We start from the raw sequence: 19,093 nt of genomic DNA, 5'->3' as shown, positions 1-19,093 counted from the left end.
TGGATAGAGTTGCTAGCTGACTTCATGGTGGTAGAGGACCAATCAAGTACCGAGTTGGATAGAGTTGCTAGCTGACGTCATAGTGGTAGAGGACCAATCAAGTACCGAGTTGGATAGAGTTGCTAGCTGACTTCTTGGTGGTAGAGGACCAATCAAGTGCCGAGTTGGAGTTGCTAGCTGACTTCATGGTGGTAGAGGACCAATCAAGTACCGAGTTGGATAGAGTTGCTAGCTTACTTCTTGGTGGTAGAGGACCAATCAAGTATCGAGTTGGATAGAGTTGCTTGCTGACGTCATAGTGGGAGAGGACCAATCAAAATACTACCGAATTGGATAGTTGCTAGCTGACGTCATAGTGGTAGAGGACCAATCAATTACCGAGGTAGATAGAGTTGCTAGCTGACGTCATAGCGGAAGAGGACCAATCAATGCGCGCCAAACCCGCATGAATGTGGCCTCTGGAACTTGATCAACTTTTAAAACAGATCATTTTAGTTTTTTTTTTCCATCCTTGAGGGGTTTAAACTAAGAGCGCCATATTTGTTCAGCATCGTCAGCAGCTCTATATGTGATCTTAAGATTGACGGATATTGCGACACTCACTCATTCACCTATACACTTCACTCACTCACTCACTCACTCACTCACTCACTCACTCGTTAACGAAGAGAAAATCCGTCTTCTTGGTAAGTATACATTGACCTGCTAGACTCGTTTCATGTCATCTTTCTTTCACCAAAAGTGGACTAAATTCAGTTAAACTTGTGGTGTACCTAACCTAACCCCTCACATCCACAATCACCACCACAATAACCCCCTCCCTCACCACCCACTACTACCACAATTACCACCACAATAACCCCCTTCCCCCCTTCTTCACCTGTCACAAGAGAGGCCCAACGAAGGTGATTGCAAATTTGGTTCCAATAAGAGGAGGGAACTTTGTTTTTATTTGGCCTTTACAACTGCTGATGACGCTAACTTTCGCACACGCACACACACACACACACACACACACAAACACAAAGGTGTATTCTCTCTCTCTCTCTCTCTCTCATTTTGGTTCACCCCCTCCTCATTCATATACATTCCTCATTCACTCCCATATTCAGCCCATCATTTTTACATCTCTTCACTCCCATTATCCCCATTTCATTCTTATTCATTGCACTCTTCATCCCATTAACATCCCATTTTCTTATATTCTCTCACCATTTATTACCATGTACTCATTCTACAAAAAATTGACCCCATTCTTCCCCATTCATTCAACCCATTCACCCACATTGTCTACATAACCTCCATCCATTCCTTGTGTTCCCCATTCACTCCTCAGTCGCGCTCTTCCATTCCCCATTATCCCTTTCAACTATTTGCAAAGAAGTAGAGGCGCCGGAGTTATAATTACACAACTAAAAAACAGGGAATAATCAAAGGCAAGTGAGGCGAAGCTTCTTTCAGTCTCTCAGGTAATTAACCAATACCAAGCCAAGCACATTGTCTGGGCGAACAGGAGCACTCACGCACCACACACATCAAGGTGAGGGAAGCTTCATACTTCAAGGGGTCAGAGCTGCCACGGTGTAATGTTATTGGTGTGTGTGTGTGTGTGTGTGTGTGTGTGTGTGTGTGTGTGTGTGAAGGAGACGTGTATAGTGTGCTAATGGGTGCTAGAAATATTGATATGTTAAAGAATCAGGAAAAAAAAATATACTCTGTAAAAATCTTGTACCTATGATTTTTGTATGTGACTCGTAGACCACCTACAGATGCGTCGCTGTAACAAGGCAAAGTTTCCGATCCATCCGCCAAGGGGTAAGACCAAGTATCAATATCTAGACCCAGGTATCCTCGCCTCTTCTATATAAACATGTGATGCCCCGATACTGTATACAATCAGTGGGTGGAGCCCCGCCCGTTGCACCTGTGTCATTAAGAGCAGCAGGAAGGGGAGGTCGGATTTATGGTGGCAATGATGGTCTGGTTTAGGTGGGGTGGTTAGGTAGGGGGGAGAGGTAGGGTTATGGGGGGTAGGGGTGAGAGGTAGGGTTAGGGTAGGGGTGGAGAGGTAGGGGTTATGGGGGTAGGGGTGGAGAGGTAGGGTTACGGGGTAGGGAGAGGGGGGGGTAGGGGTGGAGAGGGTTAGGGGGGGGTGGAGAGGTAGGGTGGGGGTAGGGTGGAGAGGTAGGGGGGGTAGGGGGAGAGGGGGGGGTAGGGGAGAGGTAGGGGGAGGTAGGGGGGTAGGGGTGGAGAGGTAGGGGTTAGGGGTAGGGGTGGAGGTAGGGGTGGAGAGGTAGGGTCAGAAGGCAGGGGTGGCGAGCATGAGTAGGGGTAGTGACGTGTGGCATGTGCTTAAGAAAAGGGGGAGGAAGGGCGGGTGTAGGGAGAGAGATTGGTTGGGGGGAGAACGAGAGAGGATGGAAATGGAGAGGTAGAGGAAAAGAGATATGGAAAGTAGAAGGGAGGAAGAGAGTATAGGTGGAATAGAAAAAGAAAAGTGTAGGAGAGAGGGTGACAATGTAGGGAGGGAGTGAGGAGGCAAGAACTCCTTGACCATACTTGCTCACGTTTCGAGCATAGAGTGGACGCAGTGGAAGAGAAACTCAGTGTTGAAAACTGAGTATTCTAAAAATGACGAGGAGGGTTTGCTTCCATATTTTTGCTGGATACATTGATCGCCTGGGGCCTAACGGGGGAAACTGTGTGGAAAGACTAATTAGAAGATGGAAAGAAAACCGAAGAAAATTTTAAAGGAAATTCATGAATAACCACGATGTAATACGGCTTACAGAACACCTCTGTACTAAACCACAACAGTCCATTATGTGCTACCTCTAGACCACCAGGACACTAAAAGCAGTCCTAGACTTTGTGATATTTCACACAAAGCCTGTTCATCGAGCTGATGGCGCCGTGAACCTCTTAGGTGCCTCTTAGGTGATCAGAGTAACATTTTACCAAATCCGGCTTCGAAACACGAGGTTCCATATATATTTCATTAGCCCATAAAGCGCGCGGACTTCTACATATAATCAACAACCTCACCCCGCCAGGACTCGAACCCACGATCTTATGTTCACGGCGCCATAAGCTCGATAAACAGGCTTTGTGTGAAATATCACTAAGTCTAGGACTGCTTTTAGTGTCCTGGTGGTCACTGGTCAGTGCTGGATTAACCATGAGGCACTTGAGGCACTGGCCTCAGGCCCCCCGACTCTAAGGGGCCCCCAAATCCAAACATTCTCGAAGTTGAAGCATATAAAACATGAACTTCGTTCAACGATGTCCTAGCAACGTCTCAATTTTCTGTCTCTTACGAACTTTAAATGTGTCATTTTTGCAGAAGCTTAATATTGATGAAATCATTGATAAATTTGGGTATATTTTGTTCTTGTTATTTATATATATCTTGAGGGTAGGGGGCCCCAAGTTGATCTGTGTCTCAGGCCCCTATTAAGCTTAATCCGGCCCTGGGGAGGGGGCCCCAAGTTGATCTGTGTCTCAGGCCCCTATTAAGCTTAATCCGGCCCTGCTGGTGGTCTAGAGGTAACGTTCCCCGGTCATCCTGTGGAACCCAACATTTTTTCCCCTCTGTAATTCGACATGAAAGTGAATTTTCGCGTGATCACTCGATGTTAATCCGCAACAAATCCACACTAATCCCGCACCAGATTCACAATAAATACACAGCGGCTCCGACGGTGAGAGCAGCGTCAACACCTCACAGCACCTCCCCCCCTCCAGCTGTGTCAACACCACAGCCACACTCTCTCCTCTTCATTTGCACTCAAGTTCATAACAAGGAAATATCATACATTAAACTGAGGATACACTGTATATAAAGGCGCACAAACACAGATTTTCAGTGCGATTCTTTCGGGACTTTAATGACGAGTATATCCAATAAGTTAAAATCTACTTATCGAAATAATCACAAATATCATGAGTTATGGTTATTTTTCCAAGGTAAATTGGATGAAATATCTTAATGGGAAATCATTAATTGTTTATTATGGTTATAGTATCATATAGCAAACTTTCAACAGACAAAATAAAGGTTTCATGTGGCCCCAAAACAAGAGTCAGATTGACCAATTGCTTCGTTTGTAACTTGAAACTCGTTAAGTGATTTGTTGCAACAACGTCCACCGATTTTTATATTATTGTTCACTGACCACTCCACAGTCACAGATAGTATCGACACTGTGTGTGTGTGTACATTGTATACTTGCACTGTCTATGTACGGTCCCCTTCACTAGTGCATTTACATGGGCTTGTCATATAATTATTCCACAAATCATTACAATGAGATATTTGTTTTAATATTTTTTTTTTATTTTGATTCCATAGTACTGTATGTTTACTATAGCGAGGTTCCTTTTGTCGATTGAAAACAAACACAGAACTGCCACACTGCACAAAACCTGACGAGCCCCTGTAAACGCAGTAGTAAAGGGGCCTCTACATTGTATACCTACTCTGTATACACTGTATACCTATTCAGTCTGTGTACATTATATTCCTACTCTGTCTATGTACATTGTATACCTGCAGTCTCTGTGTACATTGTATACCTGCAGTCTCTGTGTACATTGTATACCTGCACTGTCTGTATACATTGTATACCTGCACTGTCTTTATACAGTATTTTCATGCCTGTACTGACTGTGTACATTGTTTATATAAGTACACTCTCTGTGTACAGTGTTTATATACCTACACTGTCTGGGTCCATTGTTTGCCTATGTCTACTGTCTATGTACATTGTTTATATACCTACACTGTGTATGTACAGTGTTTATATACCTGCATCAGACAGTGGTGGGACGTGTGTGTGTGGTGACCTTCGTGTTTTCGTCGACAAACACGGAGGTCATTTCAGGAGTACCGACTTGCGAGTGACGTGACCAGTACAATATCTATCTGTGATCCCCCTAAGTAGATATATTTGCCAATTTACTGGTGAATCTGTGACTTTGTGACTTCCCTTAATGCCACGACTTGTTATAAATTAGCGGTTTGTTCCTTTTAATTTTGTGAAGCGAATAACAGCTAATAGGTACTCACATTACAGCCGCCATGTGGAGAGATGGAACCCACACACATCCACACTTAACTCTCTCCAAAAACAGACTGTCTTTTTCAAACTGGTCGGCCTCCAAGGGACGCTACACCTTCATGACGTCACGCCTCGTAGGCCCCCTCATTGGTCAAGGCAAGCCTAAGGCATTCACTTTATTGGCGGGCATACTCAGGCGGGTAACACTTATGACAGTGTTGCATTGTACTCCAAGCCCTTTTTGAAAACAACTTACTGAATGCTAACTGGGATCTTGTCTATGCCTCCGACAACTCTAACGTGAGCTGCTGCAACTTCTCTTGCCTCTTCAATCCTTGCTTGATAAATGCTTCCCCCCAAGACTAAGTCAGTGTATCTATCTCCAAACCCTATATTACAAGTGAAATCAAGGCAATGATAGAAGAAAAACACAAACTCCAAACAAAATTTGCAGAAAGACCCATAAGTTTCAGTCAGCATCAGGCGACAGTAAGAAAACCTAGAATATCATAAATTCTATTCAGAACAGGAACATCCATCCTCCCCCGGCCCACTCAGTTTTTATGATAAATGATTCAGTTGTAACGGAACCCTCTGTCATTGCCAAGCACTTACAATGACTTTCGTCAATGTTGGCAAAAATCTTGGAGAGAGCATCCCTGATCACCATGAAGAATTTAGAGCCTACCTGCAAAACAGACAGCAAAATGAGCTGTTCTTATCCCCTGTCACCACAGATAAATTATTGGCCATCAACAAAATGTCCAAAGATGCAGCAGCAGGCGAAGACAATATACCAATGAGCATCATTAAAGAAAGTGGCCCACTTATTACTACCTGTTCTCCTACACATTTGTAACTCCTCCTTCACTAGTGGTGTCTTTTCGGATAAACTGAAAACTGCTAAAGTTCACACAGCATATAAAAACTCTGGGAACAAAGGTCTCTTCAAGAATTACCGCCCCATATCAGTTCTCCCAGCCTTGAGTAAGATACTGGAGAAGCTAGCATGTAGGAGACTAAATTCCTTCTGCAGTGTCAATAACAACCTTACAGACTCCCAGTTTGGATTTAGAGCTAGAAGGTTAACTGAGAGTGCTCTGCTATCCTTTACTAATGACATCTTAAACTCCTTTGATGACAGTTCACAGTCGGTATATCCCTGGACCTCTATAAAGCCTTCGATACTGTCGACCATACCATCCTCCTTTCAAAGCTTGAACATTACGTCGTTCCTCATCCCACAATTGGTTAACCTCATATCTGACTAATAAGAAGCAGAATGTCTACTACAATAATCATCGATCTGACTCCTCATCAATTTTGTATGGCGTCCCCCAAGGCTCCATTCTCGGTCCAGTACTGTTTCTGTTGTACATAAACGATATAGTCCACTCCAACACACTCATAAAATAGATCTTATTTGCAGACGATAGTAATCTCTATGCCAGCAACTCAGACCTCCATTCCTTGATGAGAACTATGAACACTGAATTGGCTAAAGTCAAGACCTAGGTAATACGTAATAAACTGACCTTAAACCTCGAAAAAACCCACTACACGATCTTTCACAGAAGGAAAAGCTTGGACACCCTGTACCTTGGTAATACAGTCCTCAAATGCGAACAAAATACTAAATTCCTTGGGGTTATTGATGATGAGAAACTTAACTGGAGAAACCACATACAAGCCATTCACAGTAAAGTCAATAAACAGTGCGATATCATGTATCACACTCGTCAGTCACTCACTCTTACAGCAATGAAAAAAAGCTATTATGATCTGTTTACCAACACCTGATACACTGTCACACACTATGGGGGGCCTCTGGCTCTTCAAAAACACGACCCCTAATTACTGCACAAAAGAGAGTTGTACGGACAATGACCTATTTGAAAATGTTAAAATTCGAGTATATTAATACTTACTGGTGTTCCCTATTTGTTTACAAAACTGTCAAGCACTTGCTTGACAATAATTATTTCCAGTTCCGGAATAATCAAAGATACAACTTAAGACACCCAGACTTCCATAAAATATCACGGTGTGAAGGTGTGGAACAACTTACCCCCACCCATCCGATCAAAGACTTCGCTCCCTTCCTTTAAATCATCTCTTAAAAAATATTTATTGTCGAGGTATTAATATTTTTTGTAATACCTACTTTATATTCCTGCTTTTATTGTACCACCAAAACCGTTTTATCAGAAATTATCATGTAGATAGAAATAAATTACCATTGCAATAAATATATTTGCAAATTTGACATGATACTGACAGCTCTGTCTTCTTGTTCCACCTTAATACAACCCATGTTGTACTGCTTCTCTCCCTTATCATATTTATGTATATCAACTCCACTGTCAAGTATGTATATACATATACTATACCTGTAATATAAAAAATATATAAAAGATAAATAAAATAAATAAATGTCGAAGTGATAACCGTGGTAACATTCTGATGTGTTCTTACTACCACCATATTACGTGTACTATTTCTAGAAGATAATACGATTGTGACTCGATTGGGGATCAGTTTTACATCCTTATGCACAATATTATATTTATATGTTCTACATTTTATATGATTCGTAACCCGTATTTGCATTTACTAACTCATATATATTTTACAACATCCTATCATGCATTATGTCAGTTTGGGACTCTCTCCCTCTCTCTCTCCCTCTCCCTCTCTCTCTCTTGGTTGGAAGGGGGGGGGCGAGGCACGTACCACAGGCCTGGCGGTGTGACGACCAAATGAAACCTGGTCTTATTGTGTTTGTGTCGAATGATATTGGTGGTGTTCCTTGGCTCTCCTCCTCGTCCTCCTATTTGCTCTATCTTCATTCCTCCTCCTCTTCCCTCCTCTTCATTCTCTTCTCTATCTTCCTTTCTCCATTTTCATCCATGTCCCGTATCATCCCACAGTTTGTGCCGTAAGTGATTGTGTGCCTGTGTGTGTGTATAGTAATAATAATAACACTAATAATAATAATAATAATAATAATAATAATAATAATAATAATAATAATAATAATAATTACCGGTTTATTAAGATAACATGGCAGCCCGAACGCTGAAAATATACAATGAACAGAGATGATAAGTTACATATGGTGGAATCAGGGAGTGGCTCACTTGATTGACAAAAGCTCTCAATACAGAAACCTAAGAAACATAGAATCAACATGTAGATTAACTTTAGATCTGGTACTGTGGGAGCTGGTCTGTAGACATTCATATGACCTGATGTCGGAGCCAAGCCGCTACCTGTATCTTGCGCTTGTGAGACCACACCTGGATTACGCAGTTCAGTTCTGGTCACCGTATTACAGGATGGATATAGAATCATTGGAAAGAATTCAGAGGAGAATGACAAGACTAATCCCGGGCATTAGGAACCTTGAGTATAGAGACAGGTTAAAGCATCTTAATTTGCACTCCCTCGAGATACGTAGAGCGAGGGGCGACCTGATAGAGGTGTATAAGTGGAAGTCAGGGCTAAACAAAGGTGATATAACAAAGGTACTCAAACTATCCAACCAGGAGCGAACTCGTAACAATGGTTTTAAATTAGACTAATTTAGATTTAGGCGTGAAATAGGTAAACACTGGTTTGGAAACAGAGTAGTGGATGAATGGAACAAGTTACCAAATATCATCATTAACTCGAACACGCTGAATAGCTTCAAACATAGGTTGGATGCTTATATGAGCAATAGGGGTTGGGTGTAAACGGGACTGCCCAGTTTGGGCCAATAGGTGAAAGTACTTTCGGATTAACCCGACTGCAAACTGAGACAGACAAGCGCCAACGTCGGAAAGACGCTGCCACCATCCCTCCCTCACTAGATATAGCCCCCCACATGTGCAACATCTGTGAACGGCACTGCTGGTCCCGTATCGGCCTCTTTAGTCACCTTAGAACTCACCAACGTAGGTGACAACCTTAATAACTCATATCATTGTCTCATAGCTGGATGATCGTCATACTCGATTCCGGGTGACAACAAAGTAGTAGTAGTAGTAGTAGTAGTAGTAGTAGTAGTAGTAGTAGTGTGTGCGTGCGTGCGTGTGTGTGTGTGTGTGTGTGTGTGTGTGTGTGTGTGTGTGTGTGTGTGTGTGTGTGTGTGTGTGTGTGTGTGTGTGTGTGTGTGTGTGTCGTGATCAGATGCTCTCACTGCGTACATTAAATAATCGGGTTATATAAGATGTGATTAAGATCGTATTGGTAAACTGCCTCCCAGTCTTAATAGACCCCATACGTAATAGAGCCCACGCCATTCTAATCTAACCAATAGGATTAGGTTCAGTCGTAACAACTTCATTCGTAATTGTTAGATTAGATGGGACTCTATTAGCACTGGGACCCATTAAACCTGTATCCAAATTAAGAAAGTTCCCAAATTATTAAGTTCACTTTCTAAATTTTCCGCCTTCTTTATGACACAGCCAATCTGAGTTCATACATACAAAAGTTCGATTAGACCTCGCTGGTCTGTGTTGGATTCATAAATGTTCGTGAACGCAACTTGTTTCATTAGTTTGTCTTAGGAAATGCTTTGTTAAAATATGCAAGGCCAGTTTGATATTACAGGTGCAGTAGGTTAGTGCAGGGAAATGATCACCACTAAAAGTTGAACAGGTATATGAGTGATAGCTGTAGAAATGTTTTCATCTGAAGAACCACCGCCGAAGTTTGTCGTTTGCTCATATATATCACAGTCCTGTATGATGTAACAAATGTCGTGTTTAAGGTGTCATTCTCCCTTCTACAGGTCGATCTCAACATGAGGATCGGTATCCACTCCGGGGCGGTGCTGTGTGGGGTGCTAGGCCTCCGCAAGTGGCAGTTTGACGTGTGGTCCTACGACGTCACCCTGGCCAACCACATGGAGTCCGGCGGCATACCAGGGTAAGTCCCTCTCACCTATTCCTTTTAAACGTCTTTTCTGAATGACCGACTGAACCACCGAGATCTATTTTCTCTCGCGCCCACTGCCCGCTTACACCGCAGGTTCTTCATTCTCAGTGCATACCAGCCAGCATAACTTAGAAATACCGAAGTTTACTGTAGCTAACATCACATAGTTAATCTCAGAAGTTCTGAGGGCAAGTTTTTATGGCGAACGTATGGCTATTGGGGCTGGAGGCCATTTTATAAAGAAAAGTAGTAGTAGTAGTAGTAGTTGTATTAGGATATTTAATATTAAGGTAAATAAATGGTGGCGAAGGTGTGGCTATTGGGGAGGCTGGAGGCCACGTTTAAAAAAAAAAAAAAAAAAAAAAGAAAAGTAGTAGTAGTAGTAGTTGTAGTAGAAGAAGTAGAAGAAGAAGTAGCAGCAGCAGTAGTAGTAGTATCCCCTCTATGTTTTTCTTTAGCCTGTACCTATTATTTGTACTTCTCCTTTTACTCCTCTTCCTACTCCTCCAGGGCCTCTTTACAGTCCAGCCTCTCCACCTTGCCTCAGCCAGTCAGCAGTGTGGAAACAGATAACCTTAATGTTCTATTTTTCCCCGGGCGTCTGTAACTCTCTCTCTCTCTCTCTCTCTCTCTCTCTCTCTCTCGTTTACTTTACACATGGGATAATTCATACCTATTCTACACAGCCGTGTCCACGTGTCGAAAGCCACACTGGGATGTCTCAAAGGGGTGTACGAAGTGGAGCCTGGACATGGCAAGCAACGGGACCAGTACCTCAAGGTGGGTGTGTACATGAAAGTGGGTGTGTATATCAAGGTGGATGTGTACGTGAACGTGGATGTGTATATCAAAGTAGATGTGTACATGAAAGTGGGTGTGTACATCAAGGTTGGTGTGTACATCAAAGTGGGTGGGTTATATTTTTCGTAAATTTGTTGAATATTCAGAATGATTCCATTTGACGATTTGTTTTGTATGTTTAGTATTCAAGAAAATAACTGAATTACTATTAATTTAAAGGGTTCATACGTACACTAAACTGCCGTGAAGAAATCTAAACTTTATATGGAGATAATATTTCTAATATAAGCAAAAATGGTCGCCATTAAAATAATTACAACGGATGAGAGTCGAGAGGGTGAAGCCCTTAATTGTTCAAATGGCAAAAACCAACCAAACCATATCTAAAGCTCCCTCTACACGAGCGGTTTAGAAATACCTCGAGTTCAATGGGACCCTTCACACAGTCACCCCTGTACTGCCATCCCGCGGCGTGAAAAACTCGCCAAGCCTACTAGAAATGTTCACGTGGCTATGGCTCCCTTCACACGAGCGTGTTTTCACACGCCGCAGTTGTGGTTCATCTCCGGAGAGGACAACAGTTAAGGAGATTTTCATGCGGCGGGAAAACACGCTCGTGTGAACGGCTGACAAAATTACACCCGCCCGACCGCGTGTGTTTTCACAACATTAGGCTCGTTATGTGCTTTAGGATAAAATGGTTTTTCGGTTATTTAATATTATCCTCACTCGAGCATTGGTCATTTTGCATGAAGGAGTTTGGTAAAAAGTTTGGTGTCTTCCAGGATCATGGCGTGGAGACATTCCTCATCAAGCGAGTGGAGCCTCTACACCCCAGGCGTCGAGGACCACGGTTCTCCCGGTCCAGACTTTGGTCAGAGGACGAGCGGAACAACTGCATCTCTCAGGTTCGTCACAGTTCCCACAACTAAATCTTTACATATATAACCATCACAAAAACAGCTTTAAAAAGGGCCTAATCTTGTGATTCGTTTGCAATGTAAAAGTGTATTGATTTCGTTTTTATCTTTAATATTTTTTTCTGTTGTACAAAAAGATTATAAAAGCGTTAACTATATGCCTGCAAAATTATTTCCCTGGTGAAACTTACTTAAACAGCTTCGGTAGATTGGGTGAGGTTTGGTTGGATGATTCTTATCGCTTCCATCAAAAAGAATTGTTTGATGGTTCTGTTAGTGGGATTTTTTTACACAAGAACATAAGAAAATAAGGAGTCTGCGATAGGCCGGTTGGCCTGTGCATGGCAGCTCCTGTCGAGAGTTACTACCACTCTCTATCATCCATGAATCTATCTAGCCTCCTTTTGAAACTTTCCAGCGTTCCAGCACTTACTACAAAGTTGCTAAGCTTGTTCCACTCGTCCACCACCCTATTTGTGAACCAGTTCCTTCCTATCTCCCTCCTAAACCTAAACTTATCCAATTTAAATCCGTTGCTACGAGTCCTATCCTGCTCGGATATTATAAAAACTTTATCTATATCCCCTTTATTGATTCCTTTCACCCACTTAAATACTTCTATCGTATCTCCCCGCACTCTTCGTCTTTCTAGGGAATGCAAGTTAAGTTTCCTTAACCTATCCTGATATGGAAGGTTTCTAAGTCCCGGAATCATTTTCGTCATTCTTCGCTGCACCGACTCTAGTGAATTGATATCCATTTTATATTAAAGGCACCAGAACTGAACCGCATAATCGAGGTGCGGCCTGACTAGCGCAAGATATATTTGCAATAAGACCTCTGCACTCTTGTTACTTACACTTCTAGATATAAAACCCAATACTCTGTTTGCCTTAGTTCGAACATAAACTCACTGTTTTCTAGGCCGTAGGTCCGGGCTTACAAGTACCCCCTAGGTCTCTTTTACAAGTCAACTTCTCTAGGTTGATGTTGTTAAGGCTGTATACATTGTCAGTATTTGTTCTTCCAATATTAAGTACGCTGCACTTGCTGGTGTTGAATTTCATTTGCCATTTTTCAGACCACCCCTGCAGTTTATTTAGATCCTCCTGTAATGCATTTGCATCCTGCCATGAATTAATCTGCCGCCCTATTTTGGTGTCATCCGCAAACTTGCTTATGTCACCCTGCTGATCCCAGTATCTAGATCGTTTATGTAGATTATGAGCAAGAGTGGGCCTAGTACTGATCCCTGGGGAACCCCACTGGTTACACGGCCCCACTCAGATTTAACACCATCTACGCTGACCCTCTGCGTTCTATCGGTGAGCCATGATTTTATCCAATTTAAAACTTTCCCCTCGATACCATGAGCCTTAATTTTTCTCAGAAGCCTCTGATGCGGTACTTGGCTTGGAAGTTTAATTATAATTTTTCTTTGGGGTTTTGGTAAATATTTGGAAAAAGTCAGCCACTGAATTCTATACTGATTTGTGTATAGGCAGATAGAACATTAAAATAAGAATACTTTATGGCGTTTTCAGCAAACTGGTAAAAAAGAAGCACTTTGATATATTTCATGTAGTGTTTACATCCGGCAAACTGGTAAAAAAGCAAATTCATTTCCATCAATAATTATGTAAGAAAAAATAATGTTCACTATATCATATAGGGGGAGAATTCAGTGCTCATTCTTGGTATTACGTCTTTTTTTTTTCTTAATAAACCATATCACTAATACACAGAATTAAATTTCAATTCCTTATAGCGACGATAATATTTTGCATCAATTGTTATAGGAGTGCGAAACGGGAGGCTATAAGAGTCATACTATTTCGGCTACATTTAAGGTTTTTGCCGCGCCTTTTGAGGGCTATCCACCGCGGTTTGGTAACACACTGTTTTTTGCAACCTTGGACACAAGATACAGAACTCCTCACGACACCAAAGCCAATAGAGGTGCCGGCACGACTACAACTTATGAATATTAGTGGTCCATGGTCTTCAAACAACAAATACTGTATCTATAGTACAGTAGTTTATCTATTCTGTGCATGAACCAAAGTAGGAGAATATCACCAAACCTTGTCATCCGAAGCTATAATGAGTAAAACATCACCTGCCCGGCGAACTACGGATGCACACCCGCCATAACTAAGATAAAGTATCCTTTGATGGGATGGGCATTTGGGTTCGAGTAGTACAGTACTACTTGGCTTATTCGGTTCTTAAATTTGATTGAGTACAGTACTACTTGGCTTACTCGGTTCTTAAATTTGAATACTTTTTGCTTTGTTTATGAACCTGATGACATTATAATTTGAAAACTCACTTTCCTGTGCAGTTTTTATCCTTCAAAGGATCTCCTTATCCAACAGGAGCACATATTCTATTGCTACGACCCTCTTTTCACCGCTTACCCAGTTTCCACCACTGGTTACCAGCGGTCAAGGTCGTATGTACAGAAGCAGTAGATATATTATAAGTATCGTCGAATTACCACTGACTGTTCCGCCAGTCTCCTGCAATTTCCCAACGATCGGTATCAGTGTGCAGACAAACAATAGGCTGGTAGATTTCACCAGGTCAAAGAAACACACTTGTGCACTGTAGTGTGCTTTAATAGTCACTAATTCTTCGTAACACTGATAACAGGGTAAATGGCTTTATAACAGCTTTTGAAGCTGTCATATAACAGCCTTGGTAGCTGTCTATTTGTAACAACCTTGGGTTGTTACAACTTGTAACAGCCACTTGTGAAGCTGTCACATTATATAACAGTGTAGCCTTGTAGCTTTGTATCTGACACCATTGTTACCTTATGCAGCTGTTTGTGGTTACCTGAACTTGTCTCTTGAGAGGTAACTCAACTGCTACGTGTAAAAGTTTATGAGTTAAGTTTGCAAAACCCAAATGGTCCTTACTTCGTTTATTTAAAAAAAATATGTTATGCACAGTCAATAAAGATATCGCCGTAATTAATACTGTAAGCTGTGAGTGTTAGTTCAGGACGGAGCTTAACCGGGATAAGCTTTTAGATCAACGTCTTGCTATGGTAAGTGTCAAGTGCTAACTACTGGGGCGAGGAGCGGTCTCCCAATAAGCTGATCTAGGATCTTTTGGAGACGTGACTTGAGAGTGGACAATACCCATCACGTGGTCTGAACATGATGCCTCACAGCTCATGGAAAATTATGGGAGGTGATAGAATTATATAATACAAATGTATTAACCCATGTTTATATAAGTCCTACTGTCTATTAAACAGTGGCTAACACCGCTTCACAGCTGGACTTCTCACTTCGAATATATCCTGTAGTCGGCACACTACCAGTGTACACTTCCTTAGTCTTTTCACTTTATATTAATCACAACAATTTCTCAATACTTGCACAATAATTATCTTCAGTTTACCTACTAGGATTCTTGAGACTCTGAGCAGAAACAATTGACTGACTGTGTCAGCTGGAACTTGTTTGGAGATTATAGGCTACTTCACCTTTCGGCTATTTGGGACGGAGCTGTTGTCTTCTTTCTTCTTTTGGATCGTTCTTGGGGTTTCCTCTTTCATTCTTGGTCTTAATTCTTGCACTCATTACTTTAGTGGTATAACTACTCTGATGGACTGGTTTTTTATTTTTTATTGGTATTCTTATGGTCTTCTTTCTTCTTTCTTCTTGATGTTGTTGTTTTGGTTTTGGGATGAATTATGATATGAATGGGTGATATAATGGTAAATTAATGACAGTCCAGATAAAATGGCCAGTCATCTGACAAGTTTTATTTTGTGATGGTGTAGCCCGCGTCATTGTGTTTGTATGGTGTTGATAGTTGTCAGTTTTACTATGCATATTTGCGTGTTGTATGTAATGAAAATGTCTGTGATATGTTTCTTGTGTTGTATGTTTTCCATTTCTTTATTTACTTTTATTTATTTATTTTTAATTTATTTAGGGCAAGTTTACATACATATTATAGAAAGCACATGTTGCGTGTACCATTTACAGACGGATCTCCTGAGGAAGAGTATTACAGCGTCACTTATGATGACGTTATCTTGCAATAGGTTGGGTACAGTCAGCACGAAGCCTTGCTAGTATCGCCAGCTGCCGGCGCTCTGGTCCGTACTGGCTGCACTCTGTGAGAATGTGGTTAGTGGACATAATTTTGTTGCAAGTGGCGCAGATAGGAGGAGAGGCGCTATCTATATGTGGTTTTAGGTGGGTCAGATAGGTGCAGTTTAACCTTAATCTAGCGAGAACCACCTCTTCTTTCCTGTTCTTTATTTATGCTGAGGGCCAGTTTCCGATGTCAATCTTGCAGTTGTTGTGATGATTTAACCTGGTCTATTCCAGCTGCCACTTGCTTGTTGTATATGTCTTCCCCAAGGAGAGACACGACTGCCGCTCCCAGGGTACATTGGTTGTCTCCCTGAGACCCACAGTCTCTTTTGCTAGTTTGTCTGCCTGTTCATTGCCCCGAATGTTGCAGTGCCCAGGCACCCATATCAACACAATGTTCTTGGCACACTCATGTAGTTTATTAATAATGTTGCCCTGTATCTCATTGCTGGTAGTGTTACAACCTTGAATTGCTTGAAGAGTTGACATAGAGTCTGAAATGATAGCACTTATCATATACATCGCTTGTTATTGCAATGTCAATGGCTCTATTTATTGCAAACAACTCTGCAGTGAATATGGTTGTATGCCGCGGCAAGCGGAAACTCCACTCCCCGTCTCTGCTCCAGATACCGGCCCCCAACGTTGTCAACAGTCCTGGACCCGTCTGTGTATACGTGAGTATAGGCGCTGTTTCAGGAGCTCGGGATGTAGGTCCCTCTTCCTCCCTGGAGGCCACGATGTTTCCACATGTAAGTTGGGGTTCTCCCATGGCGGACACAACGGTGGGACATATCTATCAACGTCTCCGAAATGGATACCAGCGCCCTGGCACAAGGTCTGGAGGCGGACGGCTGAGGCATGGGACCTACGCTGCTGCAGGTAGCGGGGGCTCGCGACAGCACACTAACCTGGGTGTCCTGTGTTGCGCCTCCTAGCCACAGTCAGCCCGTACCTTAAAGTCAACATATCCCTCCTGGTGTGGAATGGGGGTCATGCGTGAACACCTGTAGGCACCCCCCAGACGTAGACGAAGGCATCGGTTCTGGATTCTGGTCAGCTTTGCGAGTGTGGTGTCGCATGTCGTTGCATATAGCTGACATCCATAGTCGAGTTTTGATCTGATCAGGGTCTTATACACCATTAATAAAGAGTTCCTATCGGCTCCTCATGTAATACCTGATAAACCTTTCAGGATGTTTGTGACTTTTAGACATCTACAGTACTTTCAAGTTCGTTAATGTGGTTTTTCCACGTTAATTTCCGGTCAAAATGAATACCGAGAAATTTTATTGAAGTCTGAAGTATAGTTTAATTTCAATACTGAGTTATTTACGTTAAGTTTTTTGGAGAAGACTACTCCTACTTTCTTCTCAACTGAGAACCTAAATCCCCATTGTATTGCCCATTTTTCGGCGGCTTTATATTGTACATAAACGATATAGTCCACTCCAGCACACTCATAAAATACAACTTATTTACAACTCAGACCTCCATTCCTTGATGAGAACTATGGACCATGAATTGACTAAAGTATAGACCTGGGTAATACGTAATAAAATTACGTTAAACCTAGAGAAAAAAACACTACACAATCTTTCACAGAAGGAAAAACTTGGACACCCTGTACCTTGGTAATACAGTCCTCAAACGCGAACAAAATACTAAATTCTTGGGGTTATTGTTGATGAGAAACTTAACTGGAAAAACCACATACAAGCCATTCAGAGTAAAGTCAATAAACAGTGCGGTATCATGTATCACACTCGACAGTCACTCACTCTTACAGCAATGAAACAAAGCTATTATGATCTTGTTTACCAACACCTGATACACTGTCACACACACTATGGGGGGCCTCTGGCTCATCAAAAACACAACCCCTGATTAATGCACAAAAGAGAGTTCTGCGGACAATGACCTACTTGAAAAAAATTATCACATAAACTAACAATTTGCTAAATTGAAAATGTTAAAATTCGAGCATATTAACACCTACTGCTGTGCCCTCTTTGTTTACCATTCTGTCAATCACTTGCTTGACCACCTCCATGCGCTCCTATCAGTCCCAGACCTCCATAAAATATCATGGTGTGAAGGTGTGGAACAACTTAACCCACCCATCCAATCAAAAACTACGCTCCCTTCCTTTAATTCATCTCTTAAAAAATATATTTTGTCGAAGTATTAATAGTTTTTGTAATACCTACTTTATATTCCTGCTTTTATTGTACCACCAAAACCGTTTTATCAGAAATTATCATGTAGATAGATAAGAAATTACCATTGCAATAAATATATTTGCAAACTTGACATGATACTGACAGCTCTGTCCTCTTGTTCCACCTTAATACAACCCATGTTGTACTGCTTCCCTCCCGTATCATATTTATGTATATCAATTCCACTGTAAAGTACGCAAATACTTATAATATATTGTAAAAAAAAAAAAAAAAAAAATATATATATATATATATATATATATATATATATATATATATATATATATATATATATATATATATATATATATATATATATATATATATATACAGTATTCAAACCCCTGAATACTGAGGTTCAAGGTCGTCTGAGGGGGGGGGGGGTAGGGGGCAGCGCTTATTAACAGTAGCGAGAGGGTCGCAAACTGCACCCATATAATATTAAGTATACTCTGGCGACTAAATCTGGAGGCGAATTATGAAATGAAATATCAGTTATTAAATTTAAATTAATTATAGATCGTTTCTCAGTCTTAATATGTTACGTGTGTACCAACGAAGCTATTAGTTGTGTGGGAAAATATGTCATAGGCCTTAGCTAACGCCTTGGGGAGACGCGAAGCTGGTTGGCCACGGCCAAATTTCTCTACTTTGGCCGTAAACAAATTCGCATGGCCGTGAAAAAATGGATGGTCACGGCCAAACTGTTTGGCCGAATTTTGTAAAACACGTATTAATTCCTCATCTAGTGGATTTTTAAGATAAGTCTAGCAGATTTTCAAATTTCTCAATGAAAACGCTGGCTGAGCGACCTCACCTTGTCATGACCTCACCTAATCAGTGACCTCACCTCTTCACATGATTACGTGACCTACTGAGCTGACTGACCTTACTAGTTACTACCTTAGTTGTTAGTTCTCATATTGGATTTGTTCAGGCCGAACGTGTCCAGCATATGGGTTAAGCTTCAGAACTTACAAAGCCATCTGAGTTACTTTCTGAAATTCTGAGTGCTAGTTTTCAAAATGTCCACTAGTAAATGG

General features: G+C 41.6%; 1 protein-coding gene across 1 annotated transcript in view; it reads left to right on the top strand.

The window, feature by feature from the left end:
• Positions 1 to 19,093, top strand: part of LOC121876217 (adenylyl cyclase 78C-like) — a 120,921-nt gene that overhangs the window by 69,977 nt on the left and 31,851 nt on the right. Inside the window, exons 8-10 of the mRNA XM_042381204.1 lie at positions 9,841 to 9,977; positions 10,673 to 10,766; positions 11,573 to 11,695. Of these exons, the coding sequence (XP_042237138.1) occupies positions 9,841 to 9,977; positions 10,673 to 10,766; positions 11,573 to 11,695 (354 nt within the window). The remainder of the gene's footprint in view (positions 1 to 9,840; positions 9,978 to 10,672; positions 10,767 to 11,572; positions 11,696 to 19,093) is intronic.

The sequence above is a fragment of the Homarus americanus genome, unplaced genomic scaffold (assembly GCF_018991925.1).
Source record: "Homarus americanus isolate GMGI-L3 unplaced genomic scaffold, GMGI_Hamer_2.0 scaffold34921, whole genome shotgun sequence".
Classification (NCBI taxonomy): Eukaryota; Metazoa; Arthropoda; class Malacostraca; order Decapoda; family Nephropidae; genus Homarus; species Homarus americanus.
Note: the sequence above shows the minus strand (reverse complement) of the source record. Positions and strands in the feature narration are given on the sequence as shown.